This window comes from Phoxinus phoxinus, assembly GCF_949152265.1.
Source record: "Phoxinus phoxinus genome assembly, chromosome: 20".
NCBI classification, from domain to species: domain Eukaryota; kingdom Metazoa; phylum Chordata; class Actinopteri; order Cypriniformes; family Leuciscidae; genus Phoxinus; species Phoxinus phoxinus.
Window position 1 is genome coordinate 31,449,400 of NC_136895.1, and position 26,126 is coordinate 31,475,525.

General features: G+C 40.8%; 2 protein-coding genes across 2 annotated transcripts in view; both read right to left on the reverse strand.

The window, feature by feature from the left end:
* The window catches only part of LOC306988520 (uncharacterized protein), a 37,929-nt gene extending 26,243 nt beyond the window's left edge, over positions 1 to 11,686 (reverse strand). Inside the window, exon 1 of the mRNA XM_079593572.1 lies at positions 11,645 to 11,686. Coding sequence (XP_079449698.1) covers positions 11,645 to 11,660 — 16 coding nt within the window. The 5' untranslated portion in view covers positions 11,661 to 11,686. The remainder of the gene's footprint in view (positions 1 to 11,644) is intronic.
* Positions 11,687 to 15,930: 4,244 nt separating this feature from the next.
* Positions 15,931 to 25,522, reverse strand: LOC306988522 (guanylyl cyclase-activating protein 1-like). The gene is made up of 5 exons (XM_079593574.1): positions 25,290 to 25,522; positions 19,814 to 20,141; positions 18,260 to 18,409; positions 18,082 to 18,172; positions 15,931 to 17,123 (listed from the first exon to the last, which is right to left on the reverse strand). Exons 2-5 carry the CDS (start codon positions 20,009 to 20,011, stop codon positions 16,984 to 16,986), a joined length of 579 nt encoding a protein of 192 aa, XP_079449700.1. The 5' UTR covers positions 20,012 to 20,141; positions 25,290 to 25,522; the 3' UTR covers positions 15,931 to 16,983.
* Positions 25,523 to 26,126: the final 604 nt, after the last annotated feature.

Consider the following 26,126-nt stretch of genomic DNA (forward strand, 5'->3'; position numbering starts at 1 on the left):
GAGGATTTCGGGCCTACTCTCGCCGACGAGGTTATCCCGCCGAGCGGCCAGGAAGCGCGGCCTACTGCGGCCTACGCGGAGCTCGTGGACGTGCTTTCGCGCGCTACGGAGAAGCTCACTATTGATTGGCCCGACGAGCCACGTGAGTCTCAATCTTCTAAACTCGACGAGAGGCTTCTCAGCGGCCCTAATTCTAGGCCGCAACGGAGGAAGCTACCATTTTTCAGTGATCTGCATCATGAGATCTCCAGATCCTGGAAGCAGCCTTTCTCTTCGCGCCTCACTAATGCGGCAGCTGCTGATTTCACCAACCTAGTCGGTTCTGTGGAACAGGGCTATTCCGCCATTCCGGCGATTGAGGAGACTCTAGCCGACCATCTTGCTCCGTCGTCTGCGCCGTCCTGGAAGTCGCGCCCCCTCCTCCCCTCTAAAGCGTGTAGGACTACTTCCTCTCTTATTGGAAAATCCTATATGGCGGCTGGGCAGGCAGGCATGACTCTGCACACTATGGCCATTCTCCAGGCCTACCAGGCGGACGTCCTGAAAGAAATGGACGAGGGTGACGGCGTGACCCCTGAAGCGGTCAAGGAGCTTCGTAAGGCTACTGATCTAGCCTTAAGGGCCACCAAGCATACCGCACGAGCTTTAGGTCGCTCTATGGCCGGCTCCGTGGCGGTGGAGCGCCACTTGTGGCTTAATCTCACGGAAATACGGGACAAAGAGAAGGTTTTCCTCTTGGACGCCCCAATCTCTCAGACGGGGTTGTTTGGTGAGGCGGTCAACACAGTGGTTGAGAAATTCCGCTCCTCCAAATCCCAGTCGGCCGCGTTCAGGCAGTTCATGCCCAGGAGGGCTAGGGAACCTTCTGCTCCACCCCCGGTGCGACCCAGAGAACGTCCCTCTCCTAGACCGGAGTTCTCTTCCAGGAGGAGCGAACAGGGACATCCCCCACCTACCACGGTTTGGGGAGCCCGCGGTCGCCCATTTCCCCGTCAACGGCCTCACAAACGCCTCCAATTAAAGCGGTCCGACAAACCGACCGCTTCGGCGGCCCAGAGCCGTTCCTGACCTTCCGGTCGGAAAAAGGAGAGCTCCGCTGCCTTCTCAGGGTTGGGTCAGACCGCACAAGCGTTTCTGCCCACCCCCCAGCTCTCCTTTCCTTGCCCTGTCACCTTCGCCACTCAGAGTGTCTCGAAGTGCAGGCCATATTTCACCATATCGACTCAGTCCAGTGCGGGAGGAAGGAGACGTTTTCTGCTTTCTCCCCTCACCCCGCACACTCTCTATAACTGCCAGCCGCACCCTCGGAGGCACTTTCCTTTTTCCTCCGGAGCAGGCGGACCGGGTCACCATGACCCCAGCATCGATGCCTCCCGTCACGTGCCAGGACGCCAACGGCCTTCCTGCACAGTCAACCTCTTCACCCCAGGAACGTCAACACGGCACCCTCACTCAGGTATGTCGTCTGCACTACAACATTCCTCTTCCTCTATCTCATTTCCTTCCAGAATGGGAGCGCTTACCAGGGGTATCGTCTTGGGTTCTTCGCACAATTCGGTTCGGCTACACTCTTCAGTTTTGCCGCAATCCCCCCTGTTTCAACGGGGTCTTTCCGACTGTAGTAGACAGCGCCACTCAGGCTTCTGTACTGCAACAGGAAATCTCTTCCCTCCTTCTCAAAGGGGCAATAGAGGAGATCCCTCCAGGGGAATCCGAGAGGGGCTTCTACAGCCGTTATTTCCTGGTCCCGAAGAAGGGCGGCGGGTTGCGTCCCATACTGGACCTCCGCCGACTGAACTTCGCCCTTTACAAAGGGAAATTCAAGATGTTGACGCTGAAAGCTATCATATCTCAGATTCGGCCAGGGGATTGGTTCGTGACGATAGACCTAAAGGATGCCTATTTTCACATCCAGGTTGTTCGGCGACACAGGCAGTTCCTCAGGTTCGCCGTTGGAGAAAGGGCGTTCCAGTACAGGGTCCTTCCCTTCGGCCTCTCTTTGGCCCCGAGGACGTTCACAAAGTGCATAGATGCAGCTCTGGCCCCATTGCGGCTCCAGGGCATCCGTGTTCTAAATTACCTGGACGATTGGCTTATTTTAGCCCAGTCCAGGGAGCTAGTGGCCCACCACAGAGACATTGTTCTGAGTCACATCCAGTCTCTCGGTTTGAGGTTGAACTCGGAGAAGAGTGTTCTTGCTCCGGCTCAAAGCACCGTTTTCTTGGGGGTGAACATGGATTCCGTTCTCATGCAGGCCCGCTTGGCCCCTGCACGGATTTCCAGCCTGACGACATGCTTGGCTCGTTTTTCACTAGGCCATCATGTGTCTGTGGGCACCTGCCGCAGGATGCTGGGTCTTATGGCTGCGGCCTCCTCTGTACTACCGCTGGGCCTACTCCACATGAGACCCTTCATGTGGTGGGTGAAGCTCTCAGGGGTTCGACCCTCCGGGTCAACCCTTCGCCTACTGAAGGTATCGCACAGTTGCTTTCGAGCCCTGTCAGTATGGCGGGACCCTCTTTTTCTTCGGAAAGGGGTCAGCATGGGTGCGGTATTTCGTCGCCAGATGGTTACGACGGATGCCTCTCTCACCGGCTGGGGAGCAGTTTTCGAGGGCAGACCAGCGTGTGGGGTCTGGACTGGAGAGGCTCTCTCTTGGCACATAAACTGCCTGGAGTTAAGAGCCGTTTTTCTGGCTCTGCAGCAATTCCTCCCTCTCCTGGAGGGGCACCATGTCATTGTCAGAACAGACAACATGGCAGTGGTGTCACATGTGAACCGGCAGGGAGGGTCTCGGTCGCGCACCCTAGACCGGCATGCGCGTCACCTTCTCCTGTGGTCTCAGAGCAAGTTCCTTTCTCTAAGAGCGGTTCATGTCCCAGGGGTTCTGAACCTCGCAGCAGATTTTCTGTCGAGACAGAAACTCAGATCGGGGGAATGGATGTTGAACCGCCAGACGGTGGCCCTGATCTGGGAGGTTTTCGGGGAGGCGGAGGTGGACCTCTTTGCATCTCAAGAGTCGTCCCAATGCCCGCTTTGGTTCTCCCTGAGTCCCCCGGCCCCATTGGGGATAGATGCGTTCGCTCACCCTTGGCCAACGCAGAAACTCTATGCCTTCCCGCCCATCAAACTGATCCAGGCGGTCTTGGCCAGAGTGAGAGAGAGCGGAGTCCGCCTCCTCTTAGTGGCTCCGTTCTGGCCATCTCAGCCATGGTTTTCGGAGCTAATTCCTCTACTGGAATCTTCCCCCTGGAGGATCCCAGTCAGGGAAGATCTGCTGTCACAGCTGCAGGGCAAGATATGGCATCCTCGCCCAGACATATGGAAGCTATATGTTTGGCCGATCAAAGGCCGTTAACATTAAGCTCTGGTCTCCCAACTGACGTTCAGGAGACCATTGCGAGTGCCAGAGCCCCTTCTACAAGGCGACTGTATTCTTCCAAATGGAAGGTTTTTAAGAATTGGTGCTTAGCGCATGATAGGAACCCAGTTAACTGCCCTGTTGGTTCAGTACTGGAATTCCTGCAGGAGAAGTTTGCTGCCGGGGCGGCTGCTACCACTCTCAGAGTTTATGTCGCAGCTATTGCAGCACATAGGGAATCAGATGAGATTCCCCTGGGTAAATTAAGATTAGTTTCTGCTTTTATGCGTGGGGTGAAGCGCCTGAAACCGGCTCGCTCCCCTAGAGTTCCCTCATGGGACCTTTCTGTTGTCCTAGAGGGTTTGACGATGGCCCCCTTTGAGCCCTTAGAGTCAGCTCCGGAAAGGATCCTGACTCTCAAGGTTTCTCTTTTGCTAGCGTTGTCCTCATTAAAGCGGATGGGAGACTTGCAAGCCCTGTCTGTTAGCGAGTCTTGCCTGGACTTTGCCCCTGGCCTGGTCAAAGTTTCCTTGAGGCCGAGACCAGGGTATGTCCCCAAGGTTCTCTCCTCAACTTTTCGCTCGCAGGTAGTTAACCTTAACGCTTTCCACCCTCCTCCATTTTCTTCTGAGGAAGATAGGAAGCTTAACTTGCTCTGCCCAGTTCGTTCTCTTAAGATTTATGTAGACCGCTCAGGCGGTTGGAGGAAATCTAACCAGCTTTTGGTTTGCTTTGGTGCTAGCCGCCGTGGGCTTGCTGCATCGAAGCAGAGGATTTCCCACTGGGTTACAGAGGCTATCTCGTTGGCTTACGGGGTGCGTGGCTTACCTTCACCCCTCAGCATTAGAGCTCATTCCACCAGAAGTGTGGCATCTTCTCAAGCGCTTTTTAGAGGAGCACTTTTGGAGGACATTTGTGTTGCGGCAGGTTGGTCCTCTCCGCACACTTTTGTACGATTCTATAGTTTGGATCTTGACATGACCCCGGGTTCCCAGGTTCTTTCTGTTTGAACTCTTCTTGGTCGTTGTCTCTTGTTTACCAGTCATAAAGCGTTCTAGCTTGGCGAGTTTGGTAGTCCGTTCCCACTGCGCTATCCGCAGCGTTGAGTGAACCTATGAAAGAGAACGTCTCTGGTTACTTACGTAACCTATGTTCTCTGAATAGGGAACGAGACGCTGCGTTAGCGGCCAAGCTCCTCACGCTGCTGACAGTTTTCTTTTCGGCAGAGAAATCTGAGGAGCAGATGGCGCGCGCGCGAATGTGATGACGCGACGTGAGTGCGTCGGGGCGGAGCCATGTCGCGCGGACGCCATCAGCCAATGAATTGGCGTGATTCCATAAGGCTTCAGACAATCGGCACATTCAGAGAATATCCCACTGCGCTATCCGCAGCGTCTCGTTCCCTATTCAGAGAACATAGGTTACGTAAGTAACCAGAGACGTTTTCTAACTGTAGTGAGTGTGTAATGTTGTGTTTTCTAACTGTAGTTAGTGTGTAATGTTGTGTTTTCTAACTGTAGTTAGTGTGTAATGTTGTGTTTTCTAACTGTAGTTAGTGTGTAATGTTGTGTTTTCTAACTGTAGTGAGTGTGTAATGTTGTGTTTTCTAACTGTAGTTAGTGTGTAATGTTGTGTTTTCTAACTGTAGTGAGTGTGTAATGTTGTGTTTTCTAACTGTAGTTAGTGTGTAATGTTGTGTTTTCTAACTGTAGTTAGTGTGTAATGTTGTGTTTTCTAACTGTAGTTAGTGTGTAATGTTGTGTTTTCTAACTGTAGTTAGTGTGTAGTGTTGTGTTTTCTAACTGTAGTTAGTGTGTAATGTTGTGTTTTCTAACTGTAGTTAGTGTGTAATGTTGTGTTTTCTAACTGTAGTGAGTGTGTAATGTTGTGTTTTCTAACTGTAGTGAGTGTGTAATGTGTTTTCTAACTGTAGTTAGTGTGTAATGTTGTGTTTTCTAACTGTAGTTAGTGTGTAATGTTGTGTTTTCTAACTGTAGTTAGTGTGTAATGTTGTGTTTTCTAACTGTAGTGAGTGTGTAATGTTGTGTTTTCTAACTGTAGTGAGTGTGTAATGTGTTTTCTAACTGTAGTTAGTGTGTAATGTTGTGTTTTCTAACTGTAGTTAGTGTGTAATGTTGTGTTTTCTAACTGTAGTGAGTGTGTAATGTTGTGTTTTCTAACTGTAGTGAGTGTGTAATGTGTTTTCTAACTGTAGTTAGTGTGTAATGTTGTGTTTTCTAACTGTAGTGAGTGTGTAATGTTGTGTTTTCTAACTGTAGTTAGTGTGTAATGTTGTGTTGTCTAACTGTAGTTAGTGTGTAATGTTGTGTTTTCTAACTGTAGTTAGTGTGTAATGTTGTGTTTTCTAACTGTAGTTAGTGTGTAATGTTGTGTTGTCTAACTGTAGTTAGTGTGTAATGTTGTGTTTTCTAACTGTAGTTAGTGTGTAATGTTGTGTTTTCTAACTGTAGTTAGTGTGTAATGTTGTGTTTTCTAGCTGTAGTTAGTGTGTAATGTTGTGTTTTCTAACTGTAGTTAGTGTGTAATGTTGTGTTTTCTAACTGTAGTTAGTGTGTAATGTTGTGTTTTCTAACTGTAGTTAGTGTGTAATGTTGTGTTTTCTAACTGTAGTGAGTGTGTAATGTTGTGTTTTCTAACTGTAGTTAGTGTGTAATGTTGTGTTTTCTAACTGTAGTTAGTGTGTAATGTTGTGTTTTCTAACTGTAGTGAGTGTGTAATGTTGTGTTGTCTAACTGTAGTTAGTGTGTAATGTTGTGTTTTCTAACTGTAGTTAGTGTGTAATGTTGTGTTTTCTAACTGTAGTTAGTGTGTAATGTTGTGTTTTCTAACTGTAGTTAGTGTGTAATGTTGTGTTTTCTAACTGTAGTTAGTGTGTAATGTTGTGTTTTCTAACTGTAGTTAGTGTGTAATGTTGTGTTTTCTAACTGTAGTTAGTGTGTAATGTTGTGTTTTCTAACTGTAGTGAGTGTGTAATGTTGTGTTTTCTAACTGTAGTTAGTGTGTAATGTTGTGTTTTCTAACTGTAGTTAGTGTGTAATGTTGTGTTTTCTAACTGTAGTGAGTGTGTAATGTTGTGTTTTCTAACTGTAGTTAGTGTGTAATGTTGTGTTTTCTAACTGTAGTTAGTGTGTAATGTTGTGTTTTCTAACTGTAGTTAGTGTGTAATGTTGTGTTTTCTAACTGTAGTTAGTGTGTAATGTTGTGTTTTCTAACTGTAGTTAGTGTGTAATGTTGTGTTGTCTAACTGTAGTTAGTGTGTAATGTTGTGTTTTCTAACTGTAGTTAGTGTGTAATGTTGTGTTGTCTAACTGTAGTTAGTGTGTAATGTTGTGTTTTCTAACTGTAGTTAGTGTGTAATGTTGTGTTTGATCATAAACAACATCTGCAAAGTTACAACGCTCAAAGTTCAGAGCAAAGGGAGATATTTGCTTTAAAATAAATAGTTTAAGGACTACAACAAATGGCTGGTAGGAACTGCACGACATTCCTCACAGGCTAGTGACATCACCAACCCTAAAATTTACATAAGCCCCGCCCCCTGAACACACAGTCCATGTTGAGAAGAGGAAGAGTTGCTGTAGTCGAGCACATTTGTGAGTCAGCTCAAACTTTAGCATCCGTCTTTTCACATGCAATAGAAAGTCACTCTGTGTGCATCTCACAACAGTTCCTATACGAGCGGTTTATAGATTATCATGACAGAATATGCTAATTGAAGATAGTTAACGCCACATCAGCAACATAAACTCATCAACTAACCATTCAGAGACGTCCTGTTGCTTCTACATGTTGTCTCTTCTTCCTGAGTCTCTCCATCTTTGTCTGACTCCGGTTTAACATTAAAGGCAGAACAGTTTCTGTCATTTTAGTGTGTCTGCGTAATTGCAGCTGCTAACACACACACACACACACACACAAGCTCTTGAAACTCCGCCCTCTGTGTCGGGAGCAGCAGCTCATTTGCATTTAAAGGGCCAGACACAAAACAGTGCGTTTTTGCTAACACTCAAAAAGTATCAACTTTAACACGTTATATACAAATATCTGTGGAATGTTTTGAGCTAAAACTTCACACACACACACGTGAAAAGGGCATTTTACCACCCCTTTAAAATGGAAGCAAGCTGAATACGTGTGTTTCTAAAGCACACTCAGCATCATCGTTCATCTGCGGTTAAAAACTAAGCTCAGAATCAAATATGAAATTCCCAGAGTCGATCCAGAATTGTTGGAGATAGTGTATATATATCCTATATATTTTATATATAACCACTTGAGAAATGTATAAACATGTATCTAATTTACCCATCTCATGATTTTTCTTTTATGTGGTTTGGGCTATGTACGCTTTTGGGGTTTCAGACTTGCATACTATGGTTAACCTAAATCATATGTGTAGCATGTTTAGTCTCTATAAAATCCAATCTTCTTCCCCCATTTGTTAATTTACGTTACATTTTGCTAACTTTGTGATGCATTAGTATTATAAGAATCTTGAAGATTGTTTTCTGAAACACCCAATCAAATTACATATTCAAATGCCCTGCTAGAACACAAAGGTCGTAAAATCTTAAAAGCAGACTTGCGGTAACATACGAATCCATTTAATCTACTTGGGAAATTTTTTTTTTAGAGTCAGTCGGAATAAAATCAAATCTAACAATTTATTATGTCAGGTAAATATATCATGCCAATTTCATAATCAGTTCAAAGATAATAAATACAAAACATCAAATGCTTTGGAATAAAGAGAAAAGATGCAAACCTGACATTATAAAATACGTGATGCGGAGGGCCTGCGTACACTACGCATAACGGGCTAATTTAAGTTACAAATCGCCACGGGCCTTCTTCAGCACCTCCCTAAATACTGGGGACCAGGGCAATTGTAAACATGAGCTCACAATGGGAATTTGCCTTAATCACCGTCCACGACTTACTGAGGACAGACGTTGATTTACATAGGGGGACACCCACAACAGTTAACTGGATATCTTTAAACTCTCCACACCTTATTACCTTTTTGGTTTTACTTCTGTGGGAATGAGACCTTGGTAATGGTACCAGTCGCACTGAGAGATTTCAAATGATACCAAACTTGTATAAAACTGTATGATAATTGTTCATATTAAACTATATAGGTTCTTGAGTGAATTTAGGGTGAAGGGAATGATGTGCAAATTGGGAGGTGATCAACTCAAGTGTGATCGTGATATAGCAAGAGATTTCAAATGTTAATTTCCTTTGTTTTATCAGAGAGTAGCGCTCTCTTCCAGTTCTTCCAGTTTCTCCAGTCTTACAATTCGTAACTGGGTCTTGAGTTTATCTGCCATGACTACAAGGTTCAGTTGCTGAAAAACAAACTCTGTTTCTATAATGTTGCACTGTTGGCTGTTACAGTAGGCTACATTTCTTTCAATATTGATGTTACATTACTTTGAATTTTTTATCTTGTTTTAACAACCAATGCATTGTTTGCTGCTTTTTTGGAGAACATACAAATCCTTTCACTTTTTAACGCATTATTTTGGAGCTTGAAAAGTGAAGGCGGAGTAAAAATTTTGTACATGATGTTCTTGTTGGAAAATAATTAGATTTTTTTTTTTTTTAAACTGTAGAAATTGTTCTTGAATGCATTTATTGAATAAACTCAGCAATGAAACTGGATTATTGGTTTTAGTTGAAGGTAAAAAAATTATTTTATGATAATTGAACAATAGTTTTGTTTTTCAAAACTAAGATTGTTAACCTTATTGAACTAAACGGCTTATGTAATTAATTTCAGTTTTTTAAAAATAAATAATGTTACATAAATGCAGTGTGTAACCCAGTTACATATAAACAAGTAAATCCAACATACCATTGTTTTGTCTCATAGTTATATTTCCTGGTTGTGATGTGATTTGCCCTCATGTGATCTTCACAATAGGTTCCTTGTCTCATGTGTCATGTTTTGATTGGTTAACTGTGTTCAGATTTCTTTCAAGTCTTTAGTCCTTTTGTATTTATAGCCCTCATGTGTCATTGCTTTGTGTATGTTTACTGTTGTGTGCATCTTATGGTTTTAGTTCAAGTCTTTGTTTATTTTCTCTGTGATTATGTTGGCTAAATAAAGCCGCACTTAGTTTCAGTCAACTCACATTCAGTGGATAATGGATTTTATGCCGTTGCTTTAATTTTTGGGGAAAAACTTGTATGCATTTTAATCATAGAATCATCTTCCATTTTTGCAATATGAAAAGCAGCAGTTTGGATTTTTGTGTAGCACAAAAGAAAAAGTCATACGATTTTAGTGAGCAAATGAAAGCAGAATTTTCACTTCTGGGGTGAACTACTACTTTAACTAATGCAACTCTGAATATTGTGCAATGATTATTTTATTGCACTTACATTTTTTATTATGTAAGAGATTTACCCATAATGTTTCATAAAAGAAACACAAATGTTTCAATTTGACACATCTTAACTCTTTCCAGTGATGGAAGGTGGCTATGAGACATCTTCTGAAAGAGTATTGAATCTCTGGATCAAAACACAGGCAAAAAAAGAAGCAGAAACAAGCCATCTCATATGCATATGTAAAATAATGTGATCATCAATATTAAACAGCATATAAATCAAAACTGCGTAATAATGTTACAGAATGAAATGTCAACCCAGGACAAGCTACAGGACTGTGAAGCTTTGAGAGTCTTGATGGACTCGATCTACTCCATCTGTGTTTTGATCATCGTTCTGAATCCTATCAAGATATAGTTTTTGACAAAAACATGATTTTCTCAGCTTATTGCTCAAAATGTTTTTTTTTTATAAAACTTGCCCATTTTCAAGTGTTGATTAAAAAAAATGCATGAAGCTAGAATAAAATGTTGTTTTAAAGACAGAGGGTCTGTTCTTTCTTTTGATATATAGCACATTCAGATGTTCATACAAACAAATATTCTGGGGGCCATTGAACTTTTGAGAGAATTGTCAAAAATGCTGGCGGTGGCTGGCAACTTTTTTTATTTTAAATGCTGGTGGGGAAAGAGTTAACATCATTGTTAGGGCTTGACATTAACACCCATCAACCAAACGAAACAAATTGAAGCATTTAAATAGATATAATAGCTAAATATTTGCTATAAAAGTGAATGTCAACTCTTTATTAGTCATCTAAACATCTCCCCCCCACACACACACACACAGAGAGAGAGAGAGAGAGAGAGAGAGAGAGAGAGAGAGAGAGAGAGAGAGAGAGAGATTAGAATTAATTATAACATTTGTGTACTGAAAAGCTGTGACTTCACAATGTTTGCAATAACTAATCAGAACATGGTGTCCCGATAAAACACAGATAACCAATTACTTTGGGATATTCCTCTGAAATGTCTTTTTCATGTTAAGAACATCTAGTTTGTCAAGATTACTAAATTTTCATGACGCAATGAAACATACCTTTTTGTATGGACGTCATTTTTGGCACTTTTCTTCTTTCATTGTTTTCATGAATATAAGCAGCTACAACATTTTCAATATTAAAAACTGTCATTTTAATTTTAATTAAAAAAATTATAGAAATTATGTAAACACATTGAATACATCTTATTCTGTGGGTTTTAGTGAAAATGGGAGCTGTCCTCTGCAACCAAGGAGGATATTGTTAAAACGGCAAAATCTGGTAAATGAGTTTTGGATATTGCTCATAAGCTGGATATGAATGTTCACGATGTCTACAGAATGATTTTGAAGAAGAATGAGAGCAATAACCATGTAGAATATATGTGTTGTGCGCCACTCTGAACGGTCCAGGAAGATTAAAAATGTATACATTCTGCCAAACTTTAATTACTAAACATAAAACTAGCCTATATAAATAATAAATAGAGCTCTCAAACTAAAAACGAAACTAAAACTAACAAAATTATAAATAAAAAAATATATTAAAAAAACAGAATTAAAATTGGAAAACGATATTAAAATAAAAACGATTTTAAAAATGCAAAACTAAAATAACGTTGGCCTAGATGACAGTTTTGATGTGTATGGAAAAGTTGTATAAAATAATGGTTGAAACATGTAGCCTTTTACTTCGATTATTAGTTTGTTCCTGGTGTTCATATACCAGTTTAAAACAGCAGTGGGTGGGGAAAAACATCTATAAACGAAGTAAACCTTTGGCTAATGTTTCATAATAGGCCTACGTCATAAATCATTCAGAAAACGTTACTGTATATATTTGTATAATTCGTTTATAGAAATAGAGAAATATAGAAATCTTACCTGAACTCGATGCCATTTCAACCTTGAAATCAATATCGAAAGAAAAACGATGAAAGACGATCTGCTCTCTGCCACACCCGCAGAATTGGACCAATTAAATGCAGCCTACATGTGCGTCCATTTGCGATCATTTTTCCTTTTTTAAACAAGAAATTAAATTTGAAAGATGCTTTTTCTTCTTAAATTGTTTTGATGAATATAAGCAGCTACACACCTATTTCAATATTAAAAACTTGTATTACTTGCTACATTAAATATTATAGAAATTATATACAACCTTATACGTAATATTATTATATATATTATAATATATTAGCTAATGCAGCGGCTTCTGGCCATAAAGGTAGAGCACATTTGAGAAAACGGCATTTAAATGGCTCTTTGTTGTCCATTTTTTCAAAATCACTTAAAATCCTATTCCTAACCCACTTACAGCAGTTAGAAGCACTGAAATGAAAATAAGCAATTTAATCATCTGTGGAACGGGCAGGACTCGAAAAACTCCAGCCAATCATTTCCAAGACCACCTAGAATCATTGGACAGTAAGTGCGTCAATCAAACGGTCGTACCATCCAAACCCCCTAATAATCTATTAGGCTACCTAATTAATCTATTGATAATTTTAGGGAAATTTCATATTCACAAAGCCAAATTTAGTAATTCAAATCTAAACAAATCCAAAATTTGTTGCTGAAAGTGATTTGTCAGCATTCTGATTCTCTTACAAAGTACAGTTATACAATCTTTCATGTATTCACGTTTAAACACACTAAATGTAAATTAGTCAACGCATTAGCTACGTCTATATAGATTTATATATTAAGTTGCTCAAGCAAGTTGCAAAATATGTAGCCTAAACATGTACTTTTTTTGTTCACATTTAAACCTTTAAATCCTGCGGTTCATTGAGAACTTGTTTTTCCAGCTCCACGAAGAGACGAGCGCCATCCATTATGTCGTCTTGTTGAGGTAAGGTGTAGTTTTCCTTGCTTTACCTCATGGGCAAAAAGTCATGCGTTGACTGTGAAACACAGTAGAGATTAATTATATGGTTTTATGGTGAAATTTCTACATTTTTATCTGGCGTAAGTCTTTTTATTTCGTAAAAAATAAATGTATTTCCTGGTAAATGGTATCAAGTTCAGGTAAGAATCAAATTACATAGAAATATGCAGCAACGTTTCCTCAATGATTTGTGATGTATTTATGAAATATTAGCCAACAGTATAGGCAATGGTTTACTTGGTTTAAATTTATTAAATGATAGGCTATTTCACTGCGCTCTTACATGTTTAAAAGTGGCATTAAACCTATACGGAAAATACTACACATATAACATAAAAAACTTTTCAATCAATTTCACCACAAATCTATTTTTTAACTCTTTTTTTTAGGGTTTTTATTTTGATATCGGTTTCAAAGTTTCAAAGAGCTTAGTTTTTATTAGTTTAATTAATGATTTTATTAGTTTTAGTTTTTATTTTGTGAACACATTTCCATTTTTATATAGGCCTATTTTAGTTTCAAACTCGAAGTTCACTGTAAAATGCGTATCAACCTGAAATGTCATCGACACTTGAATTAACTAAATGTACATGTGTATATAGCCTAATAGTTACATCGATCTGTATTTATAATATAAAATTAGTATAAATTATAAATGAATATTAATATCATATTTGATAGTAAATTATATATATATATATATTGTGATATTTAATATGAAAATAAATGTAATTGGTTATATTAGATTTGTCTTTTATCTTATTTAAAGACCCTTATTATGATATTTTAAAGTTTCCTAATGTTGTTTTGGAGTCTCCTACAACAGGTTTACATGCATCAAAGGGAAAAAAAAACGGTTTAATTTTCTCATAATACACATTTGCACATCACCACATTTTCAATGATTCTCAAACGACTCGCTAAATGAATCAATCTCTCTAAATCCCTCCTTTCCGTGAGCTACTCTGCTCTGATTGGCCAGACGGCTCAGTCTGCTGTGATTGGTTTACCGCGTACAGCGCGTGCGTCGAAAACAAAAACTCCCATTGCCATAACAGCGACAGCTCTGCGTGTCCTGAGGCTTCCTACACCGTAAACTAAAGACAGTAAACAATGATGTCGATTTTAACCATATCAATGCGAGCGCGAATCCGCTGATGAAACGCTAGAAGAACTAGTTATTCAACCCGAACCTCCATCGCCAGGACGACTCGAGCAGGACGTCTCAGTGATACGCTACTCAGTTTGAGGAACATTATGAGATGTTGCAATTCCTCACCATCAGCATTAACAAGTGCATGTCCATCAACCGACAGACAATCTGCATTAATAGACAGTTTTATGTAATAGTGGCCCACAGCTGATCAGCAGAAGTATTTCAGGAAGACTAACAAGAGTTAGCCAGTTAGCAGGAGACCTACACAATGTAAAACTCAAAACTAGTATTTTGAACACCGTCTTTCAAGAGCATTGAACTCCGATATTTGAGAAGCAGTCGACAGTAAAATAAAAGTAACAGGAATAGTTTAGGATTATACTGCTGTGGTATCTGGTAAAGATTCATTTTAACCACAGATTCTTCACATGCTCGTTTTTGGGCAGTGAAAAAAAAAAGTCTTTACCGTCACATTGTAGAGCACAGCGTCTCCTCGACATGATGCTGTCCAGTGTCCACAGGAATCAGCTGCTTAAGTTTCCGCCATCTCCGAAAAGCCAAGCGGATGTTGATTCTTGTTTTATTACGCGCTGTGTCTCATTCTCTTCACTCCAGCAGACTCTCCTCTGTGCGGTGCTTGTTTAAAGCGGGTGATTCCCCGGAGGTTGGAGATTTAGTATGGAGCGAAATATGTGCCATAATTAAACAAACAAATCCAGCATTTTGCAAACAAACTCGATCTGCTTTGCAAAGGAAAACTCGACTCGCAAACAAACAGAGAGCAGTGTTCAAATACAAAGGTCAATTTGAGTGAAAACGCAGTGGTGTAACCAATATTGTGTTTTATAAATAAATGAGCCTTGATAATATTTCACAAATAAATTCAAACTATCCTACAAATTGCATGTAACCTTTGAATAAATACCAAATCTAGTGCATACAAATGCATATCTGTCTGTTACGATTGTGAGACACTTGACTTTTTATGAGATCTCTCGGCTCGATTTTCTCACAAATGCAGTTGAGTAACGTTCTCTTCTAAAACAGCAGATGGCGCTAAAATAGGGGATTAATTTAGTGCTAGTCTCCCGGCAGAAGCTGATTTGAAACACGCTTGCCTTTGCCTACAGTTGAGGAAAAAGTTTCTGTCTTACTTTATGTAATAAACATCTTGCCATGCCATCTCAAACCATCTCAAATTATAGGTTCCTTTGAAGACAGCCTTCGTTTCGCATCCTTCACTGTTACGCATCCTTCACTGTTACGCATCCTTCACTGTTACGCATCCGGTTACGAAGGATGCATCGAGTGCATCCTTAGCGTCCTCCAAACACCCACAACCCTTTGCACACATTCCAATTCACAAAGAATTAGCATAAAATGAATTGGTACTGAGCTTGTCTAAATTCACTATGTGATGCAAGACAACAAAAAAAGAAAAATATTTTAGAGATAAAGGTATTGTGTTTACTTTAGGTTTGTTGTAATGTAATCACATAATGTTAAAGCTGCAGTCGGCAGGTCTGGCAGATTGAGTGGACTTGGCCAAAGTTTTGAATGTTTACAACTCTCATACCCTCCCCCACTACCACCGAGCACCCCCCCATCGAGTGTGTGCTCGTCAGTGCGCGTGCACCCGATTTACTGTGAACGCGCGCCCGTCTCTTCAGCATCGACCAACATGGGGTCCTTACCATGTTTTCTTTTCCTTGGTTGTTTTGGACCTCCTAGCTCTGGTTGTTAACCGAGGAATTGGAAGCTTGTTAGTTGATTTTCTCTCCGCCATCACGCTTCGCACAATCCAACACACCTGCGAACTTCAGGCGTGTGCATGTGATATTGTAACGTGCGCGAGGGGGGAGGGGGGATCTGTGGCGTGTGCACGAACTGTGATTGACAGTCATATCTCACACCCCCCCCTGTGCTGACTGGACCAGAAGAACCGGGAGCGGTGGATTTTTGCAAAACAAATAACAGGCTCCAGGTGGAGGTAGAAGTGCGTTTTTTTTTTTTTTAACTGGCTGATTTATGTTGTTCTGTCGGAGCATAGCTTCGGTTTCAGTGAATATGATCAAAAAAGCTGCCGACGGCAGCTTTAAACAGTGAGTAACTCAAACCCACACAATCAGTTATTTCAAAGATTTTTAATATAAAGTAGTATTTTCATGCGGTGACCACAAGGGTGAAAACATGTGATGTAGTCATGCACAAGAAGTACTCGGATGACCTACACGGTAAAAAATTATCCCCTAAAAAACAGTAAACTACTGGCAGCTGTGGTTGCCAGCATCATACCGTAAAAATACGGCGTGTTACTGTTTTTGAAATTAACAGCTAAATACAGTTTTGTCAGCAACAATATAAAACTGTAATTTAACAGCTATATATTTTTACGGTATTATGCTGGTAACCACAGCTGACAGGAGTTTACCATTTTTTTACAGGATTTTTTATTTTACAGTGTACTACTTCCGGCGAGATTCTGAAGTGTGCATACAGTAAAGCGAAGGAATCTACTGGTAGGTCACATGATAATAGCAACATGGCCACTGTAGTACGTCCAGATTACATTCATACCATATGTATTCCACATACTTTTATTAGCGGTCACAAAGTTATGAATTATTCAAAATGAGAGCATGCGATTCCAGACGCAGCCACTGGCATGATACAAACGCACTAATATAGGGCAAAAAACAGGTGTAACAAATCAGGCTTAATGAATGGTGTTCACAGGAGTCTGAAGAGTGGCGCCCCCTGCTGATCTGGAGGATGCGTGAGTGTTAGTGCTAGGAGGCTAATGAATAGGGTCACTAGCAGTCCAGTGATGAGCCCTTACAGCCCAGTTCTTGCATGATAGATTATTTGCCTGATGTACATCAAAGGACCAAAGAAATGTTGCATTTTACAGGTTTTATTCAATAGAAATTAAATCTCGATTCGACATGCATAAGTGCACTTAAATAAAGCATTTTGATCTAGTCTCAGTTATTCTGTGAGATTACAGGGGGATAATCAGGCTTGTGAAATGCAGTGCACTATTCTGTTAATACTGATCATATCTGATGTGTTAAGGGTTTAAAGCTCTTCAGTCAGTGCTTAGTTCAGAGTTCAGGAACGGTCCAGACGCCCCTTCTCCCCTCATCATCATGTTTGGCAACTCAAGCTGGTCTGGGGTCAGTCAACCTGCTGTTCAGAGTCAGTCTCGCTGTGGATATTACTGGCAATATGAGTCAGATCCAAACTCTGGGTTAACATCACAGTGAGAACCTCGTCCGCCTCGATGCCCTCCATGAACTCATCCAGAGTCAGCTCACCTGAACACACACAGTTACATACGTAAATCACACTGCTTTATTTACATATTTAAATAGATAAAGAGATAGATAGATGGATGGATGAATGGATGGATGGATGGATGGATGGATGGATGGATGGATGGATGGATGGATGGATGGATGGATGGATGGATGGATGGATGGATGGATGGATGGATGGATGGATGGATGGATGGATGGATGGATGGATGGATGGATGGATAGATAGATAGATAGATAAAGTAGATAGAAAGATGGGTAGATAGATAAGTAGATAGATAGATAGATAGATAGATAAGTAGACAAAGAGATAGATAGATAGATAGACAGATAGATAGATAGATAGATAGATAGATAGATAGATAGATAGATAGATAGATAGATAGATAGATAGATAGGTAGACAAAGAGATAGATAGATAGACAGATAGATAGATAGATAGATAGATAGATAGATAGATAGATAGATAGATAGATAGATAGATAGATGATAGATAGATAGATAGATAGATAGATAGATAGATAGATAGATAGATAGATAGATAGATAGATAGATAGATAGATAGATAGATAGGTAGACAAAGAGATAGATAGATAGACAGATAGATAGATAGATAGATAGATAGATAGATAGATAGATAGATAGATAGATAGATAGATAGATAGATAGATAGATAGATAGATAGATAGATAAGTAGACAAAGAGATAGATAGATAGATAGATAGATAGATAGATAGATAGATAGATAGATAGATAGATAGATAGATAGATAGATGGATGGATGGATGGATGGATGGATGGATGGATGGATGGATGGATGGATGGATGGATAGATTTATGGATAGGTAGATAGATAGATAGATAGATAGATAGATAGATAGATAGATAGATAGATAGATAGATAGATAGATAGATAGATAGATAGATAGATAGATAGATAGATAGATAGATAGATTACCGTCTCCATTAATGTCAATCTTGTTGAACACCATGTCGGCCAACTCCTCGGCAGTAATCTCCTGGTCTTCTCCATTAATGGCATGAACAGCCTGGAGCAGAAAAACAATGAGACGAGAGTGAGCCAGCAGGAGGCGCTGAAGAGAAACTCAATGCCACTGCATTAAACATCATCAGACCTTGAAGATCAGGTGCAGCTCGTCGCGGTCGATGCATCCGCTGCCGTCCATGTCGAAGAGTTTGAAGTACCAGCGTAACTTCTGCTGAACGCCTCCCTTCAGGACCAGACTCAGAGCGGCCACGTACTCCATGAAGTCTATAAAGCCGTCCTGACCACACACACACACACACACACAGCACCATGTGGACCTTATGCACCAGAGAAACAAGCCATCTTAGAATATTGTCTTTGAACTTCCGGTTTTGCGGTCGCTCTCTACACTCTAAAAAATGCTGGGTTGTTTCAACCCAAATTTGGGTCAAATATGGACAAACCCAGCCGTTGGGTTAATTTTTTTTAATTAAAATGTTAACCCAACGGTTGGGTTCGTCCATATTTGACCCAAATTTGGGTTGAAACAACCCAGCATTTTTTTAGAGTGTATGGCATCATTGTCGAAGAGTAATTAGCTGGTGAAGTGGATTTACTTAAAGTAAAGTTAACGAAAGTTATCATGAGGATTGTAACGTTTAAAGCAGAATCTTAACAAATGACAGTAGACCGGGAAGACTTTAAAACGGGCAGTTCATTCATAATTACGCAAGATCACTGTGGAAATACAGACCGGAAGACAAAAGACAACGAGCGCAGCGCTGAAAAGGGGGCGGGGCCACATAAGGTCTATACGTATCAAATTATAATATTATGATATAATATGTGTCGTTCCACTTGTAGAATGCACTCAGCTGTTCTTGCTTGCATTGAAGTCTTGTACGAAAGTTTGAAATAACTTTGAAAAGCTTTAAGTTTGAAGGTTTTACTCGAAGAGGTCAATAAAACGACTTTAGAGACGTTCGTGGAAAGTGTTGTGACGTGAATGAAAGCCATGATTAGTCAAAGTAGAGCAGTCAATGAGGAGTATACACACTCCTGTTAACCAGATTACCGGCTTTAATGGGTCTTAGTGGAGACCTCTGATCTCGTGCAGTGCTGCGGTTTGATCTGAGTTTACTGTCTTAACACAGATCTCATTACCCGCCATCATCAACAGAAACCAGGCAAGAGGGACGCGAGGCCATCGCTGACCAACGAGTTCAACTCCAGCGTCTCTGTATATCTCTAGTCTAGTTTGGGCTCTTGGTACTTTGAAGAATCAGGAGTAACACTTTACAATAAGATTCAGTAGTTAATGTAACATGAACTAACAATGAGCAATACAGTTGTTAATGTTAGTTAATAAAAATACAGCTGTTCATTGCTAGTTCATGTTAGTTCACAGTGCATTAACTGATGTCAACAAACCTTTGATTTTAATAATGCATTAGTAAATGTTGAAGTTAATAATGACTAAGATTGATTAATGCTGTAGAAGTATTGTTCATTCTTAGTTCATGTTAACTAATGCACCTTATTGTAAAGTGTTCCCGAATCAGGTTTATAGCCTACTTAATGACATTTATTCATTTCATGAGAACTTCAATTCAACACACTTTCAGAAAAAAAGGATAATACAACCAATGATAACATATAAGCAGAACTGTAAATAATAAATGAATAAAGCAGATTGTCTTACGTCGTTTATGTCGAAGGTCTTGAACATGGTCTCCACGTAGTCGTTGGAGGACTCGGACAGATTCTTCAGCCCGAAGAACTTCTTGAACTCGTAGAACGTGAGCTGGCCGGACGGACACTCGGTCATGAACTTGCGGTACCACTTGTGCGAGTGGCAGGCGGTCAGCTCCTGCACAGACATGCCGGGCTGGTTCCCCATGATCAGGACAGATCGCTCATCGGTTCCTCACGCCAACACACACTGAGACACCAGCTCAGCGTGCAGGACGGGGCGAGTGTATCCCGACCAATTACCGCTGACGTCACTCGCTGGGCTGTTCTTTTCCGCTCTGGAAATTACCGTGAATTAATGCCTACTTACAGGGAATCCGAGCTGAGTGTGTCAGAACGACCCACTGACCTGAGATCATGACCTCTACTTAGCTATCTATCTATCCGTCTATCTATCTATCTGTCTATCTATCTGTCTATATGTCTATCTATCTGTCTATATGTCTATCTATCTGTCTGTCTGTCTATCCGTCTATCTATCTGTCTGTCTGTCTATCTGTCTATCTATCTATCTATCTGTCTGTCTGTCTATCCGTCTATCTATCTGTCTGTCTGTCTATCTATCTGTCTGTCTATCTATCCGTCTATCTATCTGTCTGTCTGTCTATCTGTCTATCTATCTATCTATCTGTCTGTCTGTCTATCCGTCTATCCGTCTATCTATCTGTCTGTCTGTCTATCTATCCGTCTATCTATCTATCTGTCTGTCTGTCTGTCTGTCTGTCTATCTATCCGTCTATCTATCCGTCTATCTGTCTGTCTGTCTGTCTGTCTATCTATCCGTCTATCTATCTGTCTATCTATCCGTCTATCTATCCGTCTATCTGTCTGTCTGTCTGTCTGTCTATCTATCCGTCTATCTATCCGTCTATCTATCCGTCTATCTATCCATCTATCTATCCGTCTATCTATCCGTCTATCTGTCTGTCTGTTTATCTATCTATCTGTCTGTCTGTCTTTCTGTCTGTCAAAGTTGGGTTATTTTTTGTGAACCAGTTCCCAACGTTCTAGGGAATAAAAAGGTTATCTTTGTAAGCATAAACTAACATTCTCCAAACATTGAAGGGAGGTTTTGGTGACAATCTAGTAAGAACACAGTCTAATGGTTATTTTTAGGTTTTATTGTTATAACAAAAAACCTGTCTATCCATTTATCTGAGTTTGCCACTATGCTGGTACCCAGCATGCACTGCGGCATGAATGTTTTGTTTTGTTGATTGCCGCCATTTCTGAGTTTCTGATGTCTATGTGTGACCGTTCTGGTGATGGTGTGATGTTGTAACATGTAGAAGAACAAAAACAAAAGCTAAATCCAGACGAATGTCTTTAATGTCGGAAGCATTGTTTAAACAGGACATCAGCAACTCAACAACTCAACTTCTTCATCACCTCAGTAGATCCTCTTATTAGGTTGTACTGCCCTCTAGAGATTATACTCCGTCTCACAATGATTCACAGAACAACACATCTTCCCTCTCTGTTAAGAACACTTTCCATATAACTAAAGGATTGCAATAAAGGCAGCAACAGTAGTTACAAAAGAAGGGGAAGTCTGTATTAACAACTAATTAAATGCACTGAAATTAAATGATTTCACATGAATGAAACTCAGAACACTTTTTAATGTTTGTTTCTTTTACAGAATGGTTCAACCAAAGATAGTTCTTAACCCTTAAAATCTCAATCAGTGGCATAGTCTTTGTGCCACTTCGGTTTGAATCTGATACGTGGCGGTTTCGGACAAGTACCGTAATTGGGTGGTGTGCAAGTTGGTGTACCATCTTGACCACTTTCGGACTCAGAATTAGAACAAGCCAAGTGTGTAACATGCCAACTCTTCCCATCACTGATCAGGAAGGTGTTTGGACTCACAAGCTTTTCCGATGTTAGCGGAGCAGAGAATCTGAAGTGTGCTTTAGGGCAGTGGATCAGAGCTCAATGAACTGAACTGAGGGGTATCACAAAACGGGGTATGTGCATGCCGCTTAATGTCAGTGTACGGTTTCATCTGGGCTTGTTTCCATTCCTGTCCGTAGAGCAGTTCATAAGGTGAGGTTGAGGTATTGGCATGAGGCGTAGCGTGATACACTTGAAGCCAGTAAGTCACAGCTTCCTTCCAAGGCTGTAAATCAAGCGTAACGTTAGTTCTGGCAGGTCACGTTAGTCAAGCTCGCATCAGTGACTCTCAGCTGATCCTCTACCTATAGGAATATCACTGTATACATATATAAGATCCTTCAGTATTATCAGCAGCTATCGCGTTTCTCAGGAGCGCATTACCCTCCTCCCTCCCCAGCTCCTCCTCTCGTCAGTCAGGATTTGGGCTTCTGATTCCCCTTGAATTAGAATAAATTCTCGATTTTATGTTGTACTTTAAAATATTGAATTGATGATATCTGCAATACATTCATGTTGGTTCAGTTCTGTTAACCCTAAGGGGGGTTATTGCTGCTCTTATCCATGCTATGTTGCCCAGAACAGAACCAGACCGCCAATCCAAACTGTATGCTAATTTTCAATCGTATTTGACGATAGTGGTCCTGACAGAACTTCAAGATGGCTGTCTGCAGAGAACGGTGGAACATCTCAATCGCATTATTGGCTGCAGGGTTCTGCAAAGATGTCTTGTTATGGTGTATAGACCCCTTTTCAGTTAGTAAACATGGTTGTTTTTAACAATGACTGGAGAAAATCAGATTTTATCTTAATGTGCAAGGTCACTCACTGTCCAGGACCACGATTGTTATTTACAAAAGTTAATTTTAACGGACGGAACCAGATTGGCCGACTCGTACACGCTCACTCAATGATGGACGATCTGACAGGATTAACGTTAAAGAGAAACTGAGGGCATATAAATCTTTAGATGCCAATAACTATGTGCTGAATGGCCATCGCCAATAGCCAGCGCCAAGGTCAGAAGACGACAATGTAAAGAGTGACATTACGGTGCAATTTTAATGATGTGCATTAGAAAACATTAAGCGATAAAATTTCAAATTGGAGCCTGTACTCCGTCGATTCTTGTACCCAACAACACAACAAGATGACATTTAATAATAATAATAATAATTTAAGCTCCTTATTATTATTTAAGCTCTGTGCTGGTTTGTATTGGCCGCCAATACTTTGTTTTGCCTCATGGCTAGCGCCGTAACTGTGATGTCGGCTCGAAATTGGTCTATACCCCGGGTCTTAAAAAATTCAGCAGCTGATGTGAACTGCGTCCCGTTATCAGTGACAATACTTTCCGGATTTCCATGATGGCTGAAAACAGTGGTCAGTAAGTCTAGGACACTGTCGGTTGTGGCGAATGGGCAAAAGGCAAGTTCAGGACACTTTGAATAGTATAGTCGGTCAATGTCACAGCATAGGAATGGCAGTCTCAACAATATCGAGGCGTAATTTCGTCCAGGGCCCGCCAGGTGGATCAGGTCATAGCGGCGCTGGATGAGGGATAGTGGTTTTGTCGTCAGACTGATAAAGGGCACAGACAGATGTGCAGGTCTGAACCTGAGAGTCCAATCGAGGACACCAGTAAAAGTCACGCAGACGCTGTTTAGTGCACACACTCCCCCGGTGTTTCATGGGCCCGGCTGATCAGTGTGACGCAACGAGACAGGCACCAGTAATCTGGACCACGGAAGATGTAATAGACCTGAACTGAGAGCTCATCCCTCACTTTGTAGTAGGACATTAGATTCTGGGCAACAGGCCGTATGGATGAAGGCCAGCCACGGCTAATCTGTTCACGAAGAGCTAGCATAAGGGACAAGCACTGTCAAAGTCAGAGACTGGAAGGAAACTCAGTGTGGAAGAAATCAGATCTACAGGTTCAGCTTCCACTTTTGCAAAGTAAAGCGTCGGCTCCACAAATACGTGCAACACTTTTCTATGGCCCACACACATGCAAGTGCCTATATTTCCCTGATTGAGCATCAGTTTCGCAGCTTGTGTCTGGGGCTGTTAGTTTGTAGTTTTGTGCGATTTAAAGTGTACTTTACTTTGAAATCCCATGTCCAAAACACCTCCGTTTGGCTTGATTAGCATCATCTCCCATCTGCGTTGCAAGAGTTACAGCTACAGTCAAACCAACATGTATTCAGACACTTCAACATGTCTCACATTATCAGTTTATTCACTATAGTTTAGAAAATGGTGATAAAATATGACAGTTGATATTTGACAGGTTTTGTCCATCCTTCTGTTAGACTGTCTCACACATGAATTATGTTGAATATCTGTCAGCTGGTAAATTTAACTACACAATTAGATAATACCAGTTTAGCTCAACCAGTGACCAAGCAATGCTTCATTGTGTTCAGTGTGTGTGTGAAAAGAGCATTAGCAATTACAGACAAACACTTCAGCAGAACATGACCAGCTCAACGTGTGTGAATCAGTTTTGGTCCCAAATTTGTATAAATGTTACTGGTAGTCACTGTATGAAGCGTTATTGGGTATAATATCTCACAGTTTACTTTATTTAGCTCTCCTCACTTACAGAAATGAACTATAGTGTCCTGCACACACTAGTAAAATGATATCTGGTGTCTGGATAATCTTTGTTTTGACTGTATGTCCAATGTTAGGTCTGAGTCCAGTAACAACCTTTCTCTAATACTGTTAGTCCACAAGCGTTCCAGTAGTTGATCACGTAATCAGATTTGTTGTCAAAACCACAGGTGGCTGCAAGGCAACGACATAGTGCGCAATAATCTGTGGAAATGAAGCTCGCCTTCTGAATGCATAGCGTTCAACAACATCGTTGACTTTTGGAGTAATGTTTCTGTAGCACAGACAGCAGAGGCGTAAGCTTCACCCGTTCCTGATAGTGTGCAATATCCGCTGTCCCTCCGTCCCCAAACTAACGTGGCACTTCTGAGGACGTCTGGCTACACATCGCCCGCCAAATTAATCACTAGCAAGTATTTGTCAAACGTACGCAGCCACATGTCAAGAGGCATCGCTGGGATTAACAGACATTCTGAAAGTAACAGCAAAACAATGTCACGGATTGACCTAATTAATCGGGAGGCCAAGCAGGCGATTAAACCAATAAACTTCTTTGAGTCCGTCAACCATACAACGGATTCACAAAGTAGGAACCCTTAATATGTGGATGAAGTATTAATACGCAAACAGCAGAGCTCAATTCATAGAAACTGTTCACAAATTAAAAGTTCTACAAAAAACAACAAAACAAGAAAAAAAATACACTCACACACAAAAAAAAATACAAATATCCCAGAAATTCAAAATACTCAATTCCCAATTCTGGGCCTCATTTAGCATGACCAAATCTATCAATAAAAATAAATCAGTTCATTCAAAAATGTCATTAAAATTCAGTTATTTTGGGGTGCAACTCATTTGTGGTGCAAACCAACAGTTTCAGAACGAATTGAACATGCAGTTTACATTACCAGTTCTTGACTGAGTTCTTGACTGATATGCACTTGGGCCTTTAAGAATCCTTAAGTCCATTCAAACCAGCACTAAGCAAACCAGTTCACTGTGCAGAGCGGGGTTTCCTCGTCTCCAGTTTGTGATGTTGTAAGATGTACAAGAACAAAAGCTAAATCCAAAAGTCTGTCTCTACAGTAGGAAGCATTGTTTAAACAGGACATCAGCCACTCAACTTCTTCATCGCCTCACTAGATCCTCTCATTGGGTTATACTGCCCTCTAGCGATTACACTCAGTATCACAATCATTCACACAACACAACAGGAGGCAATACATGCTAATCTACTACAACACTATTGCATACTACTAAAGACATTACACATTTCAAACTCTACATGAACAACTTTAACACCCAAACTTGCTTTTAATAAGTGATTATGGCAACACTGTTTACAGTTAATTTAAGCATCCTGTCATGAGATATTGAGTTTCAATGTTAGTATGTACACCGGTGGGTGGATCTGTATTAAACCCAGGAGTGTTTAAGTAACACTGCTGATTTTGCTGTGGCATCTGCCAGAGGAAAAACCAATCCCACATATATCCCTTCTAGATCAATAATGATCAATATAATGGGAAGAAGCCTACTGGTTTACTGTACTCCTTAAACTCCTTATGTCCTCCTTTAATGTTTTGACATTAAAGCAGTAGTTCACTTTAAAATGAAAATAACTGAAAATATATTTTTAGCGAGATAAAGGCTCCCCTTCATCAGCTCCTGCACCAAGATGCACAATGGTGTTGGACTGAACAACATGGCGCTGCTGCAGACACACTCAAAGAACAACTGACAAG

What these genes read in the sequence shown, in the direction of transcription:
- LOC306988522 (XM_079593574.1), bottom strand. Translation starts at nt 20,011, where the DNA reads ATGGGGAACCAGCCCGGCATGTCTGTGCAGGAGCTGACCGCCTGCCAC. An exon ending in AGCTGCACCTGATCTTCAAG is followed by an intron (nt 18,173 to 18,259) that starts GTCTGATGATGT and finishes TTTCTGCTCCAG; the next exon opens with GCTGTTCATGCCATTAATGG. An exon ending in GATTGACATTAATGGAGACG is followed by an intron (nt 17,124 to 18,081) that starts GTAATCTATCTA and finishes GTGTGTGTTCAG; the next exon opens with GTGAGCTGACTCTGGATGAG.